The sequence below is a fragment of the Corythoichthys intestinalis genome, chromosome 3 (genome assembly GCF_030265065.1).
Source record: "Corythoichthys intestinalis isolate RoL2023-P3 chromosome 3, ASM3026506v1, whole genome shotgun sequence".
In the NCBI taxonomy this organism is placed as follows: Eukaryota; Metazoa; Chordata; class Actinopteri; order Syngnathiformes; family Syngnathidae; genus Corythoichthys; species Corythoichthys intestinalis.
This window is the reverse complement of record NC_080397.1, coordinates 12,018,459-12,042,933: the sequence shown is the minus strand read 5'-3', so window position 1 is coordinate 12,042,933 and position 24,475 is coordinate 12,018,459. Positions and strand designations below refer to the sequence as shown.

At 39.1% G+C, this 24,475-nt stretch overlaps 1 protein-coding gene across 13 annotated transcripts in view; it reads right to left on the bottom strand.

Moving 5' to 3' along the window:
• The window catches only part of trpm3 (transient receptor potential cation channel, subfamily M, member 3), a 286,085-nt gene extending 263,876 nt beyond the window's left edge, over positions 1–22,209 (bottom strand). For all 13 annotated transcript variants that reach the window (XM_057832851.1, XM_057832860.1, XM_057832857.1 and 10 more), the window contains exon 1: positions 21,743–22,209. In XM_057832851.1, coding sequence (XP_057688834.1) covers positions 21,743–21,940 — 198 coding nt within the window. In that variant the 5' untranslated portion in view covers positions 21,941–22,209. The remainder of the gene's footprint in view (positions 1–21,742) is intronic.
• Between the last annotated feature and the right edge of the window lie 2,266 nt (positions 22,210–24,475).

Here is a 24,475-nt window from a genome sequence, read left to right as displayed (position 1 = left end):
ATGAAGATCAGCACCTCCATATTCGAGACCATGGTCCTCAGTCGGAAAAGGGTGGCGTGTCCTCTCCGGGTCGGGGATGAGATCCTGCCCTAAACGGAGGAGTTCAAGTATCTTGTTGTCTTGTTCACAACTGAGGGTAGGAGGGAGCGGGAGTCTGCAGTGATGCGGGCTCTGCTCTGATCCGTAAGTTTAAGAAGGAGCTGAGCCGAAAGGTGAAGCTCTTGATTTTTCAGTCGATCTACGTTCCTATCCTCACCTATGGTCACGAGCTATGGGTCGTGACCGAAAAGACATGATCCAGGATACAAGCGGCCGAAACTAGTTTCCTCCACATGGTGTCCGGGCTCTCCCGTGAGAGATAGAGTGAGAAGCTCGATCACCTGGGAGGCCCCAGGGACAACCCAGGACACACTGGAGAGACTATGTCTCTTGGTTGGCCTGGGAACGCCTTGGGATCCCGCCGGAGGAGCTGGTCGAAGTGGCTGGGGAGAAGGAAGTCTGTGCTTACCTGCTAAAGCTGCTGTCTCCGTGAGCCGACCCCAGACTAAGCGGTAGATGATGATGATGATGATGATGATAAATCCATAAAAATCCCCAAAATGGCACTTTAACTTAAAATGTGTTTATTTGTTTATAGGTACAAAGTAATTGTTTTTCTACTGTTTTAAAGAAGTACTTTTCCAGTGTTACCATTATTCAGACAGGTGTCCAATAATGACTTTATAACCGATATCCCAATACTGTCCAGCACCAAAAATCCGATACCGATATCAAACCGATACCAATATATTATGTATGTATACAGTTATTATATATACTGTACACCTATTATGGCTAAGTGTGATTGTGTTGTATTTGTGTGCATTCTCAGATCCTTTTACAGTCAACACCTGATTAAGCCGGACTGGCTGGGCTGTGCGACACACTAGTGGCGCATTAGGAACGCTCAATATTTAAGGACGCCTGTCACCAACTGCGAGTGTCGGACTATTGCTTGTTGCTTACCGCTGTGTGCGTCATCTCGAGAACTCCTGCCTGCTTACGATCGTATTCATTGTTATCACGTTATTGTTGTGCTAATATTTTTGTTGGACTTTGCTATTATTTGTTTTTGCCTTTTCTGGCCATTGTTGCCTTACCCTTCATTCTCTCGCCGACTTGGTTCATGCCATTTTTGTTTATATTTCTCTCGCGTGTTCTGTCGTGCTCTCTTAGATGTCTTTTTTGTAATAAATACTGAACAAACATCCTTGTCTGTGGTGGGATCTATATTTAACCTATATTTAACGGCTTGACGTTTCATAATAGGATGTGTTAATAATGATAAATGTATCAATTTTTTATTTTCCAAATAAAAGAATGTGAAAATAAGAGAACAACTTTGACTGAAGTTATGGAAAAAGTGGCTATTATTAAACCTTCAATATTGTTGAAATCAAAATAGAGGTTTTTTTGTGCAATTGCAAACTGCTAATAAGACACTGCCATATGCATATTGTCAGAAAACCGATAATGGAAAACTGATGTCAGCATTATCCGATTACATTTTAAATTCCTTTTATCGATAATTTTGGACAACTCTAATTATTCACATAAGTTTGATTTGATTCCATCATCCACTCAAATAAATTATCAGTCAATAAAATAATACCCAAAACGGTTTTACATCTCCTTCAGTGCTATTAACGGCAATAGATGTCCAATCCATTTTGACCGGGAGGGGTTGGCAGCGATCCCTGCCGATAAAGGCAGCCAACGAGTTGGAGTTGGAGTTGGATACTCCAAGCCGTTTCCAAGTTACTGTTGCTCAGGATATATATTTAACCTCTACAAACAACATCACCACCATCAAAAAAAGCCATCGTATTTGTGCAATCTACTGAAACCTGCTAAGCGGATTACATGTCGTCGAACAGTCCAGTCTCGGGTTTATGACTCAGCTCAGCACCTCACTAAAGGAAGTGGAGATGAAAGGTGTGCCTTGAATGCCACACAGACAGGCCAATTACTTGGTACTCATGCACACACGCTGCCTAGCGCCACATGACATCTTTCCACTTCCCTTTGCTTTGTAAATGAAATTCCCTTTCATTAGTGCAAGGTGCATTGTTAGACACTAATGTTTGACTAATTCTGCCACACAGTTAAGTAGTACCACTGTTAAAAGTACTTTCGCAATAAGTCTTTAAATGGTTCGGTGTACGTATAAATTAGCTTGGAGACCTCATACTAAAATATTTGCAAAATTACTGTGACAATCAAATCAATCACCAACATTTTTTTTACAGCAAATACAGTATTTCATGGTCCAAAATACAGTGTAGTCTCTTTTTTTTAGATTTTAAAATGAACATTTTCAATTTTTGCTGTTCGAGGAGCAGATCCTTTTGAGCTGAAACGAGACATGAAGTTATTGTATTCAAGAAAATGCTTTCAGCAGACCATCTGCATAGTTTAGTGTTGCTCCCTCACACTTTTTATTAGACCATTTAACACTACTCTGCAGTGATGAGCCACATCACCCACATATGTCTGCAGAACAGCAACTGTTATTGTCCACTTGTAATAAAGTGAGATACGGTTGTTGTTGTTGTTTCCCCATGTTTCCGTGCCTTTCCAATTAGTTAAAAAAAATGTAAGATATAAATCATATTGTATGACTCTAGTTAATCTACATTCAAGTACATTTGGTACCAACCAAAGAAAAACATGTTTTGAGACCTTTTATTCAGTTTCACTCAGATGAATTGAAGCAGCAAAGCTTATCTCAACTTTTATCCTTGTATCACCCTGCCTTTGCAGAAGAAGCACACTGTCGCAGTCTGCACACGGACAAAAGACAGGAGCAGGAAAACTCTGAGTTATTAGCGCTACAAAAATTAATTATTTTGCATGAAAACGGAAAGACCAAGTCTCTAGTGGTCATGAAACATAAGCTGGATGAACATAACATTAAAAGCAAGTGCTTTCATTCACAGAATCTAATAATATTAATCTTTTCTAAACTACATTAAGGGGGCAGTATACCAAAACACAAGAGAATGGTTTAGGAGAATGAAGATAGCTATTAAAAAAAAAATCCAGGTCCAGATATGTGTTTAAATTAGAGAAATTCAACTCTTTAATTTTTGGGGGTTCAAAAATTGCTTTAACTTGAGAATGCTTGAATATTTTCATTCAAGGACAGACTTCTTAATATAATTGAGTACTGTATTTTGAAATGATGTACTTTAGTATTCGATAATATCGGCCAAGAAAAGCATTTTAAAATGATATCGGATAATATCCACATTGGTTTTTCATTATCGGTTTTGGGCCAATGTGCATGTTCCCTTCAAAGCGAATGTAGAAGCCTTCTGCCTTTGTACAAGGGCTGGTCACAGCTTAGTACAGCAGTTACGCTTATTGACCATTAAATGTCTCCAAACCAAGTTGCTTGGGATTTTTCAAGTGAGCAGACCAGCATTCATGGTGCAAAAATTGTATAATAATGAATTGAAAAATGATGAATGATGAAAATAATGAATTGTACAGTGGGGCAATATAGGCACTTTTTCCTTCCATAACTTCAGTTGAAGTTGTTCTCCTATTTTTCACAGAATGTTTATTAGGAAAACTTTGAAGTTGTTACAGTCATACTTTTTGAAGCATCCAGTGGGTTACCACAATTCATTTACCCTTCATTGTAATTAACTTTACAGTATATCACAAAAGTGAGTACACCCCTCACATTTCTGCAGATATTTAAGTATATCTTTTCATGGGACAACACTGACAAAATGACACTTTGACACAATAAAAAGTAGTCTGTTTGCAGCTTACATAATAGAGTTAATTTATTTTCCCCTTAAAATAACTCAAAATATAGCCATTAATATCTAAACCCCTTGCAACAAAAGTGTGTACACCCCATAGAAATTACGTACATCCCTAAATGTCCAAATTGAGTACTGCTTGTCATTTTCCCTGCAAAATGTCATGTGACTCGTTACAGGAGTGCTGTCAGCATTGCTGCAGGGATTGAAGAGGTGGGGGGGGTCAGCCTGTTAGTGCTCAGACCATACGCCGTACTCTACAACAAATTGGTGTGCATGACTGTGACCCCAGGAGGAAGCCTCTTCTGAAGACGGTACACAAGAAAGCCCGCCCGTCTCATCAGACCATAGGACATGGTTCCAGTAATCCATGTGGTTTGTTGACATGTCTTCAGCAAACTGCTTGCGGGCTTTCTTGTGTACCGTCTGTTTACCGTATAATATCTCTAGCACGATCTATGATTTGTACACCTCACATGGTGGATTTGTGTACACTCCACCCCTCCCAATCACCTATCTTTCTGCCCCCCCCCTTTCTCCTTGATCATCAGGCCCCCAACACATTGTCAACCTGAAATACAACTAGCTAATGATAGCACCAACATATTTATAGTTAGCGTAGGCATTCAATGTATTTCTTGCTGTTGTTTGTGCTCCTCTCCTTCTTTTCTTCTGTTCCCCCCATTACCCCTACCTGTTCCCTGCTTTCTCCTAATAAACGAGGCACAATGAATGATCACAATGGGAGTATGTCATACACATCCCATGTGATACATTAAAACTGTTCAGATCAATCGGACACTCAGATTTCAATTCTCCATGTCAAGCAGCTGAACAGGATAAATTTAAAAAAAAAAAAAAAAAAAAAAAACATCTATGGTTTCAATTAATTGTGCATGACCATTTTTATCATTGTCAATGTTTTCTGTGTAGTGTCCCTTAACAAAATAATCAACCATTCATAAATAATGGAAACAATTTTTAATCTTACCAGTTATATTTCTGTGAAACTTTTGTGCTGCAGCTCACTGGCATCAATAACCAAGGTCAAACCTTTTTGGTGACGGCAACATTTGGCAATGACTGCACCAAAAGGACACTTGAGCAAAAATCAAGCGAATAGCAGATGTTTAAATACAATTCACAGGACTATTCCAGCAATTCAACATGATTTGTTTCCATAGAAACCGCCAAGACCTAATGAAGAATTCTATTATACTTAGATTCAATCAAGATTCCAGCACATTCATGTATGCCTTGGGAACATGACGCGCAGACCCTTAACATGATAACTATAATGTATGCAAGGGGTCAACAAATGATGTCATGGACTTGATTAGACATATTGTAGAGATGGGATTTTAATTTTTTTTTTTTTTTTTTTTTTTAATCAAAGTCGTTATTAAACGTCCGTTGGACTGGTCGGCATTGAGCTGACAATTTACGATGATTGATGCCCAATTCCTTTTGACTGGGAGATGACTGCCAGCCCTTCCAGCCAAAAGGGACTGGAAATCTACCACCGTTAATGGCAGCCGATAAGTTAATAGCTGTTTGCTGTTCATCTTATTTGCAAAGATAATCACCAAGGACACTTGGCTAAACATTGCTATTAGGAATGAGTGCATACTAGTGAATAATTCATTGTGACAATCTAATTACTATCCATCATTTGGATAAAAGTGTGACATAATTGGTTATTTTCATTTCTTGACACAAGGCAGCCTCATCAACTCGAGACCAACAGGGAAAGCAGAGAAATGGGCCAGGCCAGAGTTTAAAGTGGGGCTCCGATGCCATGGGAGCGATGACAGTGGGCAAAGTGCCTGATTTGAACACCACTGCGGTCCAACTGTTTCACAAGATGGGAGCCAAACAACACGAGGTTGGTGAATGGCTGCGGAATTTAGGCTAACCACCCCAAACTGACTTCTCCCATAATCTGCAGATGGCTCTGTCATCTGCAGAGCATAGAAATGATGACACACATGCTACAAATACAGAGTAAAAGGTGGCACTTTTCCACCATTCCACACTTCTCTGTTCTGTAGAAATAGCACGGACACATAATGGGTGGGCAGAGTCAATCTCGCAATCTTCTGCCTTTGAAGATTAGGGAGTTTGATCATACATGGAGTTTAAGGCAGGGCCAGGGGGGCCATCCCTCCTGGTGGCCGAAAAGTGTTGTTGCATGTAATTGACTTTCCTATATATTTTAAATTTTAAAATCAAGATTTTTCCGGTAAAATATTGTCTATAAAAGTTGTAAAGCAATAAAACAAACAACAAAAATTGATGAAATGAACAAAAAAGATATTTTTATAATGGGTCAAAATTGTTTTTCGAACAGATCATGTGACTAGCACCTTGGACGGTCATTTGCTTTGCTTAGCCAAAAACACCTGAGGACCGAAGCGATAAGAGGGATATATGTATTTTTATCAAACCTAAGCTTTCAAAAGCGGCAATGACCAGAGAGCACCGCTAAAATGGTGATCAGAGTTTCAATTTGCCCCAGTAAAGATGCTAATTATACAACAGAGCCACCACCGTGTCTAGCCAATGTAGTTACCCCCGTCAAAAATTGTATCCCCTGGCCGCAGGAGCACACACACACACATATTAGTTATGAGTTATGTCGACTTAAACATTTAATTGAAGACAGAAAAGAACCACAGTTATGTATTTTGGACATCGACGTTTATTAAATTGGAGAGTCTCCATACAGGACTTGAATTACAGTAATAACAGGTAACCTTCGAGTAAGACAGTTAAACATTTAGGCTGTATTGGCACCATGGAAAAAGTGCTTAGAAAATGGATTTCGTTCCACTGAAATGGATCTACATGATCTCTGCATTGTAATTTACATACGTTGCTAATTACTACCAAAAAAAAAGTTCTACTCACGGTTTCCAGTCATTTTTTAGTAATTAGCGTTTTCGTGTCGGTCTTTTTTTCCCCCGTGGCGCAGTGATATTGATACGGCGGAGTCGTATCGTCAGTGTGTGAAGCCATTTTAGGTCACGTGCACCAATAGGAGACGAGGACTGTTGCTATGCGCTTCGATAAACAAACAATATGGCGGCGACCGTGCCAAGCTACGACAGGAGCGAAGATGAACCAAAGATAAGAAAACCGCATTCGGAATTTAGTCAAAAGGCATCAAAACGATGCTATATGCATCTCTCAACTGTCCAAGGGCGAAAAAGGGCAGGAATTTGGAAAAAACGTGCAGAGCCTGCGTGGTTGCGTCAGACAATGGCTTTCTTCCCAGGCTCCGTCGAAGGATCTTGCTGAAAATGCGTCGACTGGGATTTTTAACGACATTGACTACAGGTAAGCCACACACACGCCTTTTGTTGTGAATAACTATGGGAGTTGTGGGCTTCTGGTCAGATCACATATGAAGTTAAGACTTGCAATGTGAGTTCTGGGCTGTAGCGGTCATTATTATGATGTTAGATTGTTAACTTTGAGCAAAAAGTTTAGATTGACAAATAACATAGTATTTAGTCTGTTTAACCGTAGTTCCAAAAACCTATTTGATAAATTTATTCAGGAAAAAATGGCAGAAGAGACAAGCCTATATAATTTGGATTGGAAGATTATGTAAATATGATATGGATGAAACAGTTCTCACATGGTTTATGTGTGTGTGCGTGTTTTTCAGAACTGAAACACCCTTCACTGACAGCTACAACTTCTGTGAGACCGTCGTCCATTAAAAGATTGGAGTTGACAAGGAAGTGCTGCGAATGGACAAGCTTGTGGAAATATGGCTTTATTGGGACCATGGAAAAAGTGCTTAGAAAATTGATTTTTTCAAAGCCAATACCCTCCTAACTTAGTCACCAGCCAGAAATGTATCCTGATGTGAATACACAAAAATACAGATCTAGTGTTGCTGTTTTTGCTTGTTTTAAGTGTTATATTAATTCTGGCAACACAAAATCTTTATCAAATGCCATAAACACATCTACCAAACATTTGAAACAAGTATTGGTGCCTTAGTATACACATAGGTGAATTCAGAATGAGAAATGTAGCTAATTTCTTGAAGGAAACACTTCAACATTAATGATTTGCACCCAGCACAATGAAATATATATTGAATTAAGCTAAAGGCTTATGTGTCATATTAAAAATATCACAACCTACTATGCAATGAAATATAATAAAATAAAAAATGCACGCCATGATCATAAATAGCTGAAAATCAACCCAATTGCTACCACACCCTCCTAGATGTGAATCATGGCAAAAATGGAATAAGACAAAAAAATTCAAGGGTGATCAAAAATATAATGTGCCAAAATCATAAGGTGATACTTAAAAAATGAAAGACATCACAAAAGAAGTGATGGACACGTGTTGAAGATAACTTCCAAGTTTTATTTCATGTTTCACAAGTGCTCAAATGTGAGCACACCCAGCAGCACGGACAAAATCAAGCCACGATGAGAATTCCTCTCAAACGTGTGCATGTCGCAGTTATTGTCTTGATTGCGACTGTTGTTCGATATTTCACATCATCAGTACTTGCTGGACGTGTTGGTATGTTAAAGACAAAGTTCGTTATCCATCTTTATGGCACATAACGTATGTTATACACTAAGTGTATGTTCCACCACTTCCAGCGAATATTGATGACATGAAAGATTACATAACAGACGCAATCAACGCGGGAGGGAGGAATTCTCATGTCAACTTGATGTTGTCCATGCTGCTGGTGATGGCCATATTTGAGTACTATGAAAACATGAAATTAAACTTAGTTACTTCCTACATCTGTCCAAGGTAGTTTTTATTTTTTTTTTATGTTTTTCGTTTTTGACATGGCATTTTGATTTTGGCACAGCCTTTTTTAATCACACTGTATATACACAAAAGGTTGGAATCATTCAAGTATAGTACTGTTGGTACACATTTATTTAAACATGGAAGTATCTCATACTATGGAAATACACATTATTACACATACAAATATTGAAAAACGAATAAAAAAAATAGAAATAAAAGAATAGTAAAACTGTACATGACAACATTACTCCTCAAAATCGCTTTACTCAAAGTCATCATCCCATCCAAGTGTCTTCTGTTTCTTTGGAAACATTCTCACATGCTTGGCACCGATATAAATCAGTACAAGAAAGTTTTGCAGACATACAGGAACATCTTCCCATGTCACAATTGGTTGCCTTTCAACTACAGTTGACTACTTGCAAAACAGTATCGGGCAGGATTTTTAGTCATCCATGTCACTGCCAACTGCCCATCCTCAATGTCCCACCCATTCCCAATGGGTGAAGGGGCACACATTTTAACTGTCAGACAACGTTTCATAATTGCTGCTTGATAGTCTGCTGTCCTGCAATGTTGGTACAGAGCATCAGTTTTGGGGGGAATAGAATGTTCTGGCAAGACTGACGAGGCCATACAGAAAGATCTGCATTTGGCATCATTTTTGGCACATGACTGGCAAAACAGGTGGCACACGTATTTACACAACGTGTTAAATGTTTGTAGGTCAAGTTTAAAACTGCTGCCCAGCTTTGCAAACCCAGTCAGGTATTCTTTTTTATGACGTGCAAAAGAAAAGGTTTTTTTTGCCTTTGCCATGAAAGGCACAAGCAGAGTCACAACCTGTGAATGTATGGATGCCAATGAGTGCTGAACACACACTAGTGCCAGGAGCTGCAGAGACCTTAGAGACGTCAGTCCTCGTTCTGTTGCCTCCTCCTGTGAAAAAATGCAATTTACACTGTAAATCTATCTGCAGACTAACAGCATTCACTGCCACGTCAGTATCAGGGCTTTTATTGACTACAGCTTGATGTTCTTGAGCCAAAAGGTTTATTTAGCCATTGTCACCCATAACTGGTATGCAATAAAAAGTTCTACTGGATTCACTTTCGACACACTGTACCCTATATACATTTTATAACAAAGTGGTATTGATATCTGGGCTAAAAAATGGTATCGTTACGACACTAGTTTAAATAAGATTTTTTTTAGCATAAGTTAATAACAATTAACCTTGTAGTAAAGGCGTGCGTGTGGCTTACCTGTAGTGAATGTCGTTAAAAATCCCAGTCGACGCATTTTCAGCAAGATCCTTCGACGGAGCCTGGGAAGAAAGCCATTGTCTGACGCAACCACGCGGGCTCTGCACGTTTTTTCCAAATTCCTGCCCTTTTTCGCCCTTGGACAGTTGAGAGATGCATATAGCATCGTTTCGATGCCTTTTGACTAAATTCCGAATGCGGTTTTCTTATCTTTGGTTCATCTTCGCTCGTGTTGTAGCTTGGCACGGTCGCCGCCATATTGTTTGTTTATCGAAGCGCATAGCAACAGTCCTCGTCTCCTATTGGTGCACGTGACCTAAAATGGCTTCACACACTGACGATACGACTCCGCCGTATCAATATCACTGCGCCACGGGGGAAAAAAAGACCGACACGAAAACGCTAATTACTAAAAAATGACTGGAAACCGTGAGTAGAACTTTTTTTTTGGTAGTAATTAGCAACGTATGTAAATTACAATGCAGAGGTCACGTAGATCCATTTCAGTGGAACGAACCAACACAATTTTGGCTCAGCCAATACAGCCTAATTGCCTTTTTTTACGTTCAGTACATATGTTTCATTTTACGACAGGGGAAAAAAAAGTATTGTTTTTTTGATGGATGGGCCATGTTTTAAAACCTCGTAGATAACTACATTACCAAAACAGGGAAATCAAGCAAACCAGTGCAGCGCAGTGGCTGCGCCCAGGGGATACAATTTTTGACGGGGGTATTTACATTGGCGCGACACCGGCGGGTGAACCATATTCAATGGATGACGATCTTGGCGAAAAGCATTGTATGTCCTAAGCAGCCTGATTTATGATGGGAGACCGAAAAACACCCATTTTCAACTTATTATTATAAATATTCTTGCAAGTTAATTTTATTGCTGACCCTGCGTTTCGGGGTCATCAACATGTTGTGCCACCTGCCCCAAAACTCAAACTCCTTTGAGTTTGATTAATTCAAAACTACATTTTACCACAGTATTAATCAATTTACACCCTGGAGCTTTGACTCATTCTACGAGGTGACCGAGCTGAAAGAACATCTAAAAGATTGGTCAAATATTGCAACCTATTAGGCTGTGAACAATTTAGATTGTTGAGCCATTGCACTAGTGAGAACATGCAGCACTGTTCAACAAATATGATCCATTTCATTTTTTGTATTTTAGCAAAAAAGCAAAGCCAAATTGTTAGACATGTATACCAAACCAGTGGTACCTATATTTACTAACGCATCCACAAATGGAATTTTCAGGTTAAGACACGCTTCAACGGGAAAATATTGCCTCTTGTTAAGAAAGAAATTTTAGGTTACGAGAGGCAAAAATACTACCATAATTTTCGGACTATAAGGCAGACCTGACTATAAGTCGCAACCCACCAAATTTGGCACGAAAACGGCATTTGTTCATCGATAAGCTGCACTGGAATATAAACCACAGCTGTCCTCACTGTATCATGGGATATTTACACCAAAAGATGTTAAGCGGTAACACTTTATTTGACAGCGGCATCATAAGACTATCATAGAAGCAAATTAACCCCATGCAGCACATTGGTTCAACGCTTCATTGCTTCAAGAAGCTTCATTTGGCCATCACTGCTCCCTTTGGGGAGCCAGTCAACCCCTGCTGCCACCTGCTGTCAACACTGTTGTCGTCCAACATGCCTCCTAGCATTCATTACATCTCTGCAGATGTAAATTACAATCAAAATTCATGTGTTGTGGTAATTATTTCTTCAGTTACTGTTGTAGTTGTTTCATTAATTGCTAGGTATGGTATTTGGTAACACTTTATTTGATAGTGGCACCATAAGACTGTCATCAGACCATCATAACTATGACATGACACTGCCATGAGTTTTAATGAACGCTTATAACATATGTCATTTTGTGTCATATGGCAAATTATCCCACTTTTGAATGGATGTAAAAGATCAGAGCAGGACATAAATTGAGTTAGTGACATAATTTGCCTTATAACATTAAATGACAACCGTCATAAGCATTCATAAAATGCCCATGATTAGGGATGAGAATTGAAATCCGATTCCAATTCCGAACCGGTTCCTAGTGTTTCGAGGCTTCGAAGCCTTAACGATTCCTAAAGACGCATATTGCGTCGTGACATGTCTTGTTGTCCAGACGCATCAAACTAGCATGGCGCCAAGAACCACTCGCTCCAAAGTTTGGCTACACTTCACCAGGAAAGAGGGTGAAAATGAAAGGTTACGATGGCTTAGCACGAGCATTGCAGCTGTAAACATAACAATGACAGCACGTAGGTTCAAACGCTCGAAAGTGTGTCTTCACTTCACAAGGAAAAATTACAACAAAGCGATTTGCAGTCATTGCAAGGTGGAGATAACTGCATCGGGAGGGAATACGAACACACTGTCCTCACCGAGACGCTAAGGCTCAGTCCTGGCTATACAGCTAGCTAAACTCCCAAATGACGATGCAGAAGACATTGGTATAATTTGCTGACTTTATTCAACCATCACTTGAAGAGTGAAACTAAAAATGGAAATGAAACAAATCAATTTCGTCCCCAATAACAAACAGGTATGCATCAACGTAAATCAGCGATGAGTAGCTACTAATACAATAATAACACAAGCGGTTAGCATGCGTTCGCTAGCATTTGCACATCGCTCAAACCACTACACAACTGGATTTAGGTGTCCGATCGCGAATGGAAACACAGAACAACACAAAAGATGATACATACAGGCGTTGCCTCTGTAGATATTTTACAAACATTAACAAAGAACGTAGGCTCATAGCAGTGTTTCCCTCTCTCACTAACTCATTCACTCGCTTGGATGCAGCACTTCTTCTTCGCGTGTAAGCGCGCTCTTCTTCACGTGAGCGCGTTCTTCTTCGCGTGAGGAAGCGCAAGGGCGCCCCCACTTGAGCATGAAAGCACCATAAAAACTAAAAGGCATGCGTTTCAATATAACGGTAAATAATCCACTTTAACTGTTAAAGTGTATTATTTCCCCAAACTACGGCCCGCTGGCCAGATACGGCCTGCCTCCACACCTGAACAATACCAGAGAGCATTTTGATTTTGATTTTTTTTTCCTCAATAGTGTTATTTATTTCCTGGCCTTTTACTGTGAAGAACTCAGAGAGGGAGGGTTATTTGGTTATTATCTATTTAATTAATAGTGTTATTATTGTTTATTATTGTTATATTATATTATAGTATTATTTTTATTCTATTTACTTTTGTTCCGTGAGGAATCCAGAAAGAGTTATTTGATTGTGGCTGTCTGAAAAACAATAATTTTTTATATTTAGGCACTCCTGTAATTGTCACACTTTTTCTGTTACAAACTGACCCCGGCCCCTCATCAGAGAAGGGAAAAGTTATGTGGCCCTCACAGCAAAATGTTTGGGGACCCCTACTTTAACACATATTGCCAACGGCAGAGCAATGATCTATATGCCAATATATACCTTTTTTTTTTTTTAATTTATATTGTAAATATGTTTCATTAAAATGTTACACATTCTTGTGCATTTGCCACTTATTGTCACAGTTAACATTGAGGCTTTGGGCCTCTTTTGACCTCGTTGTGAGTTTGTAAAGTTGTGACTTCTGATTAAACAAACTCGATGCCAATCAAAACGTTTGTTCTTCTTTTTCCTCAAATTAGAATCGATAAGAGAATCAATAAAGAATCGAATCATTAAGCAATATTGATAATGGAATCGGAATCGTAAAAATCGTATCAATTCCCATCCCTACACATGATCAGTGTTGTTAATCTTACTGAAAAAAAGTAATTAATTATAGTTACAAATTACTTCTCCAAAAAGTAATTGCGTTAGTAACTAAATTACCTGAATGTAAGAGTAATTAGTTACTTGGCAAAGTAATTGGTGATAATTACTTTTTTTTTTCCCTCAAAAAAAAAAAAAAAAAAACATTGGCCACACTATGTGAAGTTTTTTGTGAAGGTTTTTGGTACAATTGGCCTGAGCACAATTCTTTCCCTTAATTTACCCTTTACCCTGAATCAACTGTTAAAAGTTGTTAAAATTGCTCCCATTATTGCATTAGTTCCCTTCTCTCTACTTTCGACATATGAAAGTTTTAAAACTGTTTCATCATTTAAAGATAGATTCAAGTCAAGATTTTGCCGATTTAGAAGTATTTTAGATAAAAAGTTACTTAGGTTCGCTAGGAAGGTTCTCTACAACAGAGCCGTCCTAAAAAGTCTACTGCTTTAAGATGGCGGCTGTCTACTAACTCATTTAGTGCCATGTCTGTCATTTTGCATCTAGTTATATCTATGTATAGTACATGTGATATCTACCATGTCTACCATATCTACCATAACATGCGGGCGTAGTTTGTAGGCTATCAGCTACAACATGTTTTATTGGAGCTACCTAGCATCGCGTTTGCTCGGCGTCACAACTTTCTTGCCTCCTCCCTACTCCTGCTCTGCTCTGTCGTCTCGGTGAGTCCGTCTCCCTCAGACTTTTCGACCAATATAGTAACGCATAGTAACGCATGCCTTTCCGTCCTCAGTAACGGTAACGGCGTTGCCAAGATGAGAAAATTAATTAATTAGATTACCCACTACTGAAAAAAATAACGCCGTTAGTAACGCCGTTATATTGTAACGCCGTTATTAACAACACTGCACATGATAGTGTCATTTCATAATTATGACGGTCTTACAGCAGTCTTATGACACCGCTGTCAAATAAAGTGTTACCTATTAACCCAAAATAAATCAACAAATAAAACACGCTGGATTATAAGCTGCAGGATTCAAAATAAGGGAAAAAAGTAGTGTTTTATAGTCCATATTACGGTATACAATGCTGTAAAAGATACATATCTACTTCCTGCTTTCTGCTTTTAAACGTGCCGTAAGATCCTGCTGCCCTATGGGTCATAATCTTTCCCTTCATGCTTCAGTAATGCGATTCTGCTCTCCAATTGGCCTATTGTTGATGATATTTCAATTTAAGTGTCGCAGTATGATGACGTGCACAGGTGCCAGGGTGTTCTTGTCGTTGTTCTTGCGGGTTGACAGGTTTTTTACACCTGCACACGGTTCACTACATTAGTACCTTATTAGAGCACAGGTCTCCTCGCGTTTTTGTGTCACGAAGAGTGAGATAGGCGGTCAGCATCATTTCGAAAGAGAAGGAAGCCTTCAAAGCAGTAACACCTTTGAAGAGCGTGACTATCCTTTCATGCAAGAGGAGTCAGTTTCATGATGAGGTGGAGAGACTCCTCTGGATTAAGGAAAAGGAAATCACTGGAGACAATCACCAAGACTGTAGTCTGCAACAAAACCAACACCATTTTCGATCTTGTGAAAGAAGGCAAGGCAAGGCAAGGCAAATTTATTTATATAGCACAATTCAACACAAGGCAATTCAAAGTGCTTTACATCACATGAAAACCATAAAAATCACATTTAAATCAACACAACGTAAAAACCAAGACAAAAGATCGCATTTAATCACAGAATAAAAATAAATAAATAAAAATAAAACAAAAATAGAAATAAAGCAAAAACTACTACTAATAATAATCATTGAAATCAGCAATGGAGATAAGCACAAGAGGAATAGATTGAGTGATCATGTTTAAGCGCCATTGTCAACGATAGACGTACAATCCATTTCGACTGGGAGAGCTGACAGCGATCGTTCGCTGCCAGCCTTTCCATATCACTATCAATGTTAGCAATTGAGTTAACAGAACAAGATAAAAGCATTATTAAAAACAAGTTTCAACAAGCAAAATGTATCACTTTTCAAGAGGTTTTTGGGACCACTTAAGACAGAATCAATGACAGTTTCGGGTCAGATTTCAAGGTAACCTAATAAAAAATGAATCAACACCTCCTTTAATGTCTGAAAATTTCTCAGACACAATTTAACCAATGTACTGTAGCTCAATTTCAAATTTTAATAGAAGACCTGCCAGACAAAACTCGATGCCTTTTTAGGACTTTTAATCAAGATTGGTAAATTTAAGACCCAGCGGTAACCCTGAAAAACTTTCAAAGAACTCGTATTTTTGAAGACAACTGTTTTGGTTAGCAACACAGATGAGATGAACACACCAGTTAATGAAAACTGAATGAACTGTGGGAACTAAGGATAACACTTTTTGTTTTTTGTAGAAAAGAAAGGCATGTATATAAAGGAAATGACAACACGCCCGCCAAATAATAATTGGAGCACAATGTTTGTTAGATTTCAGATTTTGTTTACTGGCATGTCATTATTTCCTTTGGTTGATAGGACAACTCTGGTAGCTCATTTTGTAAGCAGCCACTGAAGAAAATTACCATTTGTTTAGAGCGGTGGTGTGTCGTGCAAGAGAACATCTGTCTCTTTAGCATTTAATTGTGCCCCTACTTTTCCAGTATAAGTCGCTGACTGCTTGCAAATTGTTGTCGAACAGATCTTTCCTTAAAATGAGCTGCATGCAGTTGCCAAGAGCAAAATGAATGAGCATATATGGAAATGATGAAACTAATTAGATCACAGATATGAGCTTCTGAAATAACTTTCCATAAACGGGAGACAAGTCCAAACTTTGAAGATGGTGACATCCAGGGCTGCCACGATTAATCGACTAATCAATTGTTAAATTGAGTGACCACTATTTCAATCAGAGATTAATTGTTTAGAAATGTTGTTTGAATAAGAATGTTGTAAATTCTCTTCTATGAGCCTTGTAACTCACTGGTCATGTAATCTTTAAAAAAATTTAGTCGTTCGCTGTCAGACCTCCCAGTTCAAATAAGTTGGACGCACTTTGTTGGCAATGGCAACCAATGCATTACCAGTAAATATTCTGTGATTTCTGTAGTCTTACGCAGTATTTTAAAAAATATTATTTTTAAAGGAAAACATTAAATTTTCTTTTTTTAATTACTTTTTTAACTTATTTTAATTTGTCTTTATTTATTGTATGTTTTTATTCGCCATTTCCCCATTATCAATGATGCTTTGTGCATTGTGGGCTAGCTAGCGAGTAGCTACAGGGTAAACACAATGCATTTGTATCTTTGCATCTGCCATTGTTGTGCCTATAAAGAAAAGCTACAGTAAAAAATGGGGGAAAACAACTTTTGATGTGCTCCTGACTGCTCCGACGATCGTAAACGGAACCCTGGATTTTAAAGACTTCCGAACGATGATTCCCGCAAAAAGTGTGGCTAAAGAGAATTTGAAGGGGGAACTTCATTCCAACAGACAACACGCGCCTTTGCTCGGAACATTTTGTTGGTGGCTTTAAATCCAATGATCCGCAAGTACTTGGAGTATCAAGTAGTTCATGATCGGCCTAAAAAAACAAGGATTTATAGACTTCTCTCACTGACAAAACATTCCTATACTCCAGTAATTGATGGACTCTACACTTATACTATACTTAACAATTAGCCATCAATTATTTCATATCAGGGTAAATACCTAAGTACTTTATTGATTGAATTACCTGCTTATGCTCCCATTCATGGAGAGTTTTATATTTTCGCCCTGAAAGCTGGCGGTAGCCAACTCCAATCAAAAACTCTTTGATTACGGTCTCATAAATAAGCAAAGAGACAATATCTAGGTTTTTCTGCCAGCTTTTTTAGCTTTTGAAAGTATTCTAGCGCTGGGATGGCGGTGGTGAAAGCTAGTGAGTCCTGACGAGGAAGTCCTGAAGTTCATATATTCAAGGGGCTACACATGAAGTTAACAAGCGCTTTTCGTTCCCCAATGGACTTTTCAAAATCAATCTATAAAAACGTGTAAATTTCTTTATGCTTTAGTTTTGTTAAATTTGAAACTTCCTTAAAGGTATTTGGGAGCTATCAATTGGTATTGTCGTTGATCGCCCGCGCGGCCATGTTTTGTTTACATTTTGCTACCCCCTAAGGCGAAAAGCATTATGGTTCTGTACAAGTAGCAATTGAAAAAAAAAAAAAAAAAAAAAGACTAAATATTCTTTGATTTTTGTAGTCTTCAATGAAAGCAGACAGATTATTTGATAATTGAGCAAAATTAGATACTTGCAAACATCTGCTTTTGCTTTGGAAAACAATGATACAGGTTTAAGAAACATCAAAGTACAACTTTCGGAACGCGTAGTTTTTGACAGCTAAAATGATTGTCGCCGATTATGTAACAGAAAATAATGTGATTTTTTTTGTTTGTTTATATATACGTATATATGAGCCGATTCGTCGGCTCAACGCCAAAATAACCGGTGACTTGCCAAATATCAGAATAATCGGTTGTGGCAGCTCTAGTGACGTTATCAATTCGCCACAGGAAGTGATACTGATTTTCTTACAAAAATGCAAAGCTGTGATACATTATCAATACCTCACACACCTTCATTAATTATGTTGATATGCATTTTTTAAATTATTGAATGAAAAAAAATAATGCTTTGTTTTGGTGTTAGCGCTAAAGTTTTCCTTGATCTATTGGAAGTCATCCAAGCGATGATGTTAGCAAATACTCAAATGTCAAAATCAAGACTCGGCTAACAGCCCTCATGTCTGTTTGTGGAAATGACAGCACAAAAGCATTTACATAAATTTGGACTTACAGTGCGGCAAATAAGTATTTAGTCAACCACCAATTGTGCAAGTTCTCCTACTTGAAAAGATTAGAGAGGCTTGTAATTGTCAACATGGGTAAACCTCAACCATGAGAGACAGAGTGTGGAAAAAAAAACAGAAAATCACAGTTTGATTTTTAAAGACTTTATTTCAAAATTGGAGTGGAAAATAAGTATTTGGTCACCTACAAACAAGCAAGATTTCTGGCTGTCAAAGAGGTCTAACTTCTTCTAACGAGGTCTAACGAGGCTCCACTTGTTCCCTGTATTAATGGCACCTGTTTAACTCATTATCGGTATAAAAGACACCTGTCCACAATCTCAGTCAGTCACACTCCAAACTCCACTATGGCCAAGACCAAAGAGCTGTCGAAGGACACCAGAGACAAAATTGTAGTCCTGCGCCAGGCTGGGAAGACTGAATCTGCAAAAGGTAAAACGCTTGGTGTAAAGAACAACTGTCAACTGTGGGAGGAATTATTAGAAAATGGAAGACATACAAGACCACTGATAATCTCCCTCGATCTGGGGCTCCGTGCAAGATCTCACCACGTGGCGTCAAGATGATAACAAGAACAGTGAGAAAAATCCCAGAACCACACGGGGGGACCTAGTGAATGACCTATAGAGAGCTGGGACCACAATAACAAAGGCTACTATCAGTAACACAATGCGCTGCCAAGGACTCAAATCCTGCACTGCCAGACGTGTCCCCCTGCTGAAGAAAGTAAACGTCCAGGCCCGTCCGCGGTTTGCTAGAGAGCATTTGAATGATCCAGAAGAGGACTGGGAGAATGTGTTATGATCAGATGAAACCATGTATCGAGAGATTTTGAGTGCAAATCTCCTTCCATCAGCAAGAGCATTGACGATGAGACATGGCTGGGTCTTTCAGCATGACAATGATCCCAAACACACAGCCAGGGCAACTAAGGAGTGGCTTCGTAAGAAGCATTTCAAGGTCCTGGAGTGGCCTAGCCAGTCCCCAGATCTCAACCCCATAGAACATCTGTGGAGGGAGTTGAAAGTCCGTGTAGCCCAACGACAGCCCCAAAACATCACTGCTCTAGAGGAGATCTGCATGGAGGAATGGGCCAGAATACCAGCAACAGTGTGTGAAAAGCTTGTGAAGAGTTACAGAAAACGTTTGGCCACCGTTATTGCCAGCAAAGGGTACATAACAAAGTATTGAAATGAACTTTTGGTATTGGCCAAATACTTATTTTCCACCATGATTTGCAAATAAATTCTTTAAAAATCAAACAATATGATTTTCTGTTTTTTTTCCACATTCTGTCTCTCATGGTTGAGGTTTACCCATGTTGACAATTACAGGCCTCTCTAATATTTTCAAGTGGGAGAACTTGCACAATTAGTGGTTGACTAAGTATTTATTTGCCCCACTGTAACAGTTTGGCTGGGAAGAGTGCTAAAACACACAACGATATGGTGCTAAGCTAAAGATGCAGGTCTTGTTTTTTGGGCAAATTTTTCTTCTCAAAGGACAACACCTTAGAAATAAAACTTTGATATACATGCATGCATACAATGCTCTGTGAGCATTTACAACCACAAGCGGAATTAAAGATTTACTCTTAGGTTTCAAACTACAACATTGCTGCTTGTAAAATGGTATTACGTTTTAACACAACTGATTCTAGAGTTTGGAATATGCGGTCATTTCATTTAAAATGGTCATCTTCATTGACTTCTTTTTCTCATCCAGATTCATACACTGTACTACACTGCTGTTCATATCCAAGCAACACAAATCCCAGTGGCTCAAGCTTAGTTCCTTTCTGCAGGACAAAAAAAACATTTGCGGCATGAGACCCAAACCAGTACACAGCCAGGTGTTGCTTTCAATTATCCTATTGAATTCTATTTTCAATCCAAACATGTATAAACCTAACTCACTCGCTAGGAATTGACGCCAATAGAAGTCCAGTCCATTTGAAATGGGAGGGCTGGTAATGTTTATTCGCTACCATCCTCAGACTGATATAATTCACAGCAGAATGATTAAAAGAGCCACATGATTGGACGTCGATCATCGTCAATGGTACCGAAAGAGTTCCTCCAGTCACTCTCACTGTCTGACAACCCAAATACATTTTGGCAATGAGCAGCCAATTCTGGATGCCCTGACCTTCATTCACAAACACTAGCAATCATTTCAAAAATAGAGCAGACGTTTCATCATTGCCAGGTTGACTTTGGGGGGGAAAATATCAAAGAAGACATGTCATTTGGTCTTCCCAAGCTCAGGCAAACGCAAGTAGATGCACTGGCACGGATAGAATGTACTCTATGGAACATAATTATCAAGTCTGCCTCGTATGTCAACTATAAAAAAAAAGGGGGGGGGGGGGTACATGAATTCTTGTTTTATATTAATTCTTGATTTTCAAATTGCATGTTACAAAACAAAAATATCCCCGTAGGTATGAATCCTGAAATAAAAATGATCTCAATTTCCTTACAAATGGATATACTAAGAGTCATATTTGCGAGTAATTTTATTCCAACTCAAAGCTGAGATAATGGTTAATGCTCGAAACCTGTCTTATCCACTTATGTTACAATGCAACAAGTGAAAACATCTGAATTTTGAGTGTAAAATCAATATTCAATATGAAAGTCAATATTACATCAGCATTTGTTGGACGTTTGTAATCAACAAAGCAGAGCTAACATTCAATGACTAAAATAAATGCTATTTGTCTGCTTAGAAATCCTATGCAGTTAAAGTAAATTAATCAAGCTTAAATATGAAGCCACTAATTAATGATTATTAATGATTATTTATTATTATTATGTATCATTAATTAGTCCCACTCCTAGTTAAAAGCAGCTGTTAGACGGAATTTAAATTGTTGCCCAGTGTTATTATTATCATTACATAAAATAATGAATTTGAACTAACTGTATGAAACAAATACATAAATAAATATTAAGAATAAAGTTCAAAATTATCACTGTCTGCCATTGACGGCAATAGACGTCCACTCCATATGGAATGGGAGGGCTGGCAGCAATCGAACTGTTGCCGTCAATGGCACTGAATGAGTTACTCTATTGAGTTGGTAATGTGTTGGTCTAGTAAATTCCCATAATCCCTCCCTGAGTGACTTGCTGTCACTTTCTACTTTGTAGTTGACAGCTCGGCGTCCTACTTAACCCTGCCATGAGCCTGATAGTCGAATTGGGAAATGGATGGGGAGCAGCAAAACATCTCACCTGCGGCTGCTGAGAGCCCAGCGCCCCCCTCTTGGTGGATCCCCCTCTGGAGCTTAACCTCCTCCAAGACTCGGAGAAACGCCCCCTAGAGGTAGGACGCCCCGATGCCCCGGACGCCACAGATGCATCGTCGCGGGTGGCGAAGGTTTGCTCCTTTCGCGTGTCCCTGCGCTCAGCCCACTTCTTCTTGGAAGACATTGGATGAAGTGGATGCGCTAAGTAGGCCAGCCCTTCTTCCTCAAACTGCTGCCACAGGTGGCATGTTGGTCTGCCAACTGAGAAACTCTTTCCAGCTCTGTGTTAGTGTCCAAGAAGTGACAAAAGACAAATTTTCCCTTTCTTTTGTTACTTTTGTCTCAGCGTTTGATCTCACAGTCTGAGAAAAAAAAGCAGAAGAATGACTCGCTCGGGCGCTTTTCTCTATTTCAGTCGAGTCAGAGAAGCTGCGACGCAGAAGCTGCACCCTGTTGAATGTTCTGCCAGTGTGCCTCGTTTTGCCTTCTCACAGGCAGAGGGAGGGATCGAGGGAGAGAGGAGGAGGGATTGAGGGCTTCTGAGTTGCAGGTGAAAAAAAAAAAAAAAAGCTTTCAGGAATTAGGAGCTCCGATTTGAGGAGAAAGAGTGGAATGAACAAAGAGCAGCAGATAACGATGGAGGTTCTTTCACTTCTAACGCCATCTCTTTGTCATGGATGTTCACGTACCATGAGATGCATCACCTGAGCCCCTTTTTGGTGCAAAAAGCATCTCAGACAAGAGACAATGTTCCTCCGCATTGAGGTGGTTTAGTATGTAGAAAGTATGTATCTGATGAGATTTTCATATAGATGACTCTGGATGCATTGTAGAAACTCCCACCAGCTATCCGGGTAACACTTCGGGATCGCTCCCCAAAAAGTTAGATGAAGTGGCTTGGGCCAGGAGAATGAAGTCTGGTCTTCCCTGTTGACGCGAGCCCTGTCACGAGCTTACGAAATTTTGCAATGAAATGGTGATGGAAATGCTTGAATTTGGATTAAAAAAATATATGACAAAAACATTTTTAATTTCACGGCAGTTTTGTTCAGACGTTTCGATATAAAATCTGTACGGAATAATAATGTGCATATGTTGGCAATAGTTAAAACTAGCAGTATGGCCAGGCGTTGCTCAGGTTTGTGTAACGTGAACGCAATACAACCGAATGGCAGATAAAACATACTTTCGTTAGAGTTGCAGCTGTAATGTATGAACAGTAAAAACACACCGCAAAGGGGTTAATGCGCAATCGCTTTTCCATCACCGTATGCAGTATTGTGAAGCACAACGTGGAAAACAATGAGAGAGACAGTTTTTATGTTTCACACATGCTTCTCTTGGGCCCCATACACTGCATGGCCCTAAGAGACACCAGAAAACATCAGAACATAGCAAATGCAACCACCACTCTCAGTCATGGTTGTCACAACTACCCATGAACTATTGTGGGCGTAACACATAATAAATAACACTCGCTACATTGTGAATATGCAGTCAAAATGAATCCCTTATATATATTCCAGAAAATTGCACATCTTTTTTAAATCCAGTGTCTCGTTGTGGACTACACAAAGCCACAATATGTCATCACACCACATTTTAATTTGTGCATTAAACCATAAAGTTTGAAAGACAACTTCAACATTGCAATTCCAGAGATACGTCTTTCGCCCAAAAGACGGCACTGTCACTTCATCATTCAAGGATTTTATGCTAATTTTTGGTATTTCGAATTAATTTTTCGCACTAAATGGAGGCCTACAGAGGTTGAACCCATTGAAGAACATTCTCAGCCACATAAAGTAAAACTTTAAAAATTTTGTCAAAATCCACCCAGCTGTTTTGGAGTCCATAGGCAACGAACACACACACACACTGACAAAGTTCAATTTATATATAAGTATAGACAGGGGCGCTGTATACGGGGGGAAAGTGAGACTGATTCTAAGGGCCCATGCCCTGATGGGGGTCCACAAAGAAAATTAGAACATTAGTTAATCGTTTGCAAATTTAAATATTTATCATTATAATTCTAATAGGAATAAAATGAAGGGTTTCGTTTTCTTGTTTTGTTTTTGGCAAAAAGTAAACACCCAGAGAGCATATGTATTGCCAGCCACCACCACCCCCAAACCCCCATATTTTCATTAAATGGTTTGGTCCGCCCTTCCTTCGATCAAAACAGGAGAGCTATGCGCACTTACACCAGTCAATGACAGGCGCGCAGAGCGCTGTAGTGCAAAAATGTTTTCAAAACAAAAATTGGGTTATCAAAAGAGGAAACAGAAAAAAAGCAAAACAGGAGATGGGTAGAAAAGGCCAAAGGATGTGACAAAGTACTTCACAAAGGAAGGTTGGTGGCCTGTGTCAGTGTAGTGCTGAAAATTAACCTGTTAGCTTCGAAGCGAGGTGCCAGCTCACTCCATAAGAAATACGAGGTTTTCCCAGCCTCAATGAGCGACATGCACCTATTTAAAAACATGAATTCTAAATCATGATGGCAATTTTTTGGTATCCTACAGATGTTGAAAGTTGGTGTGGAAATTTTCTTTTTTTTAAATCGGCTTGAATCTAGTTTGTCAAGAATTTATTGAATTTAGTTAGTCATCAATTGAATTTAGTTTGTTAACAAGGGACCTCGCTGTAGCCTATAGTGGAGATTGCGAGTTTCCAGGTGAGGCTAAGTCTACTCCATAATGAAATATTGTAATTGTTT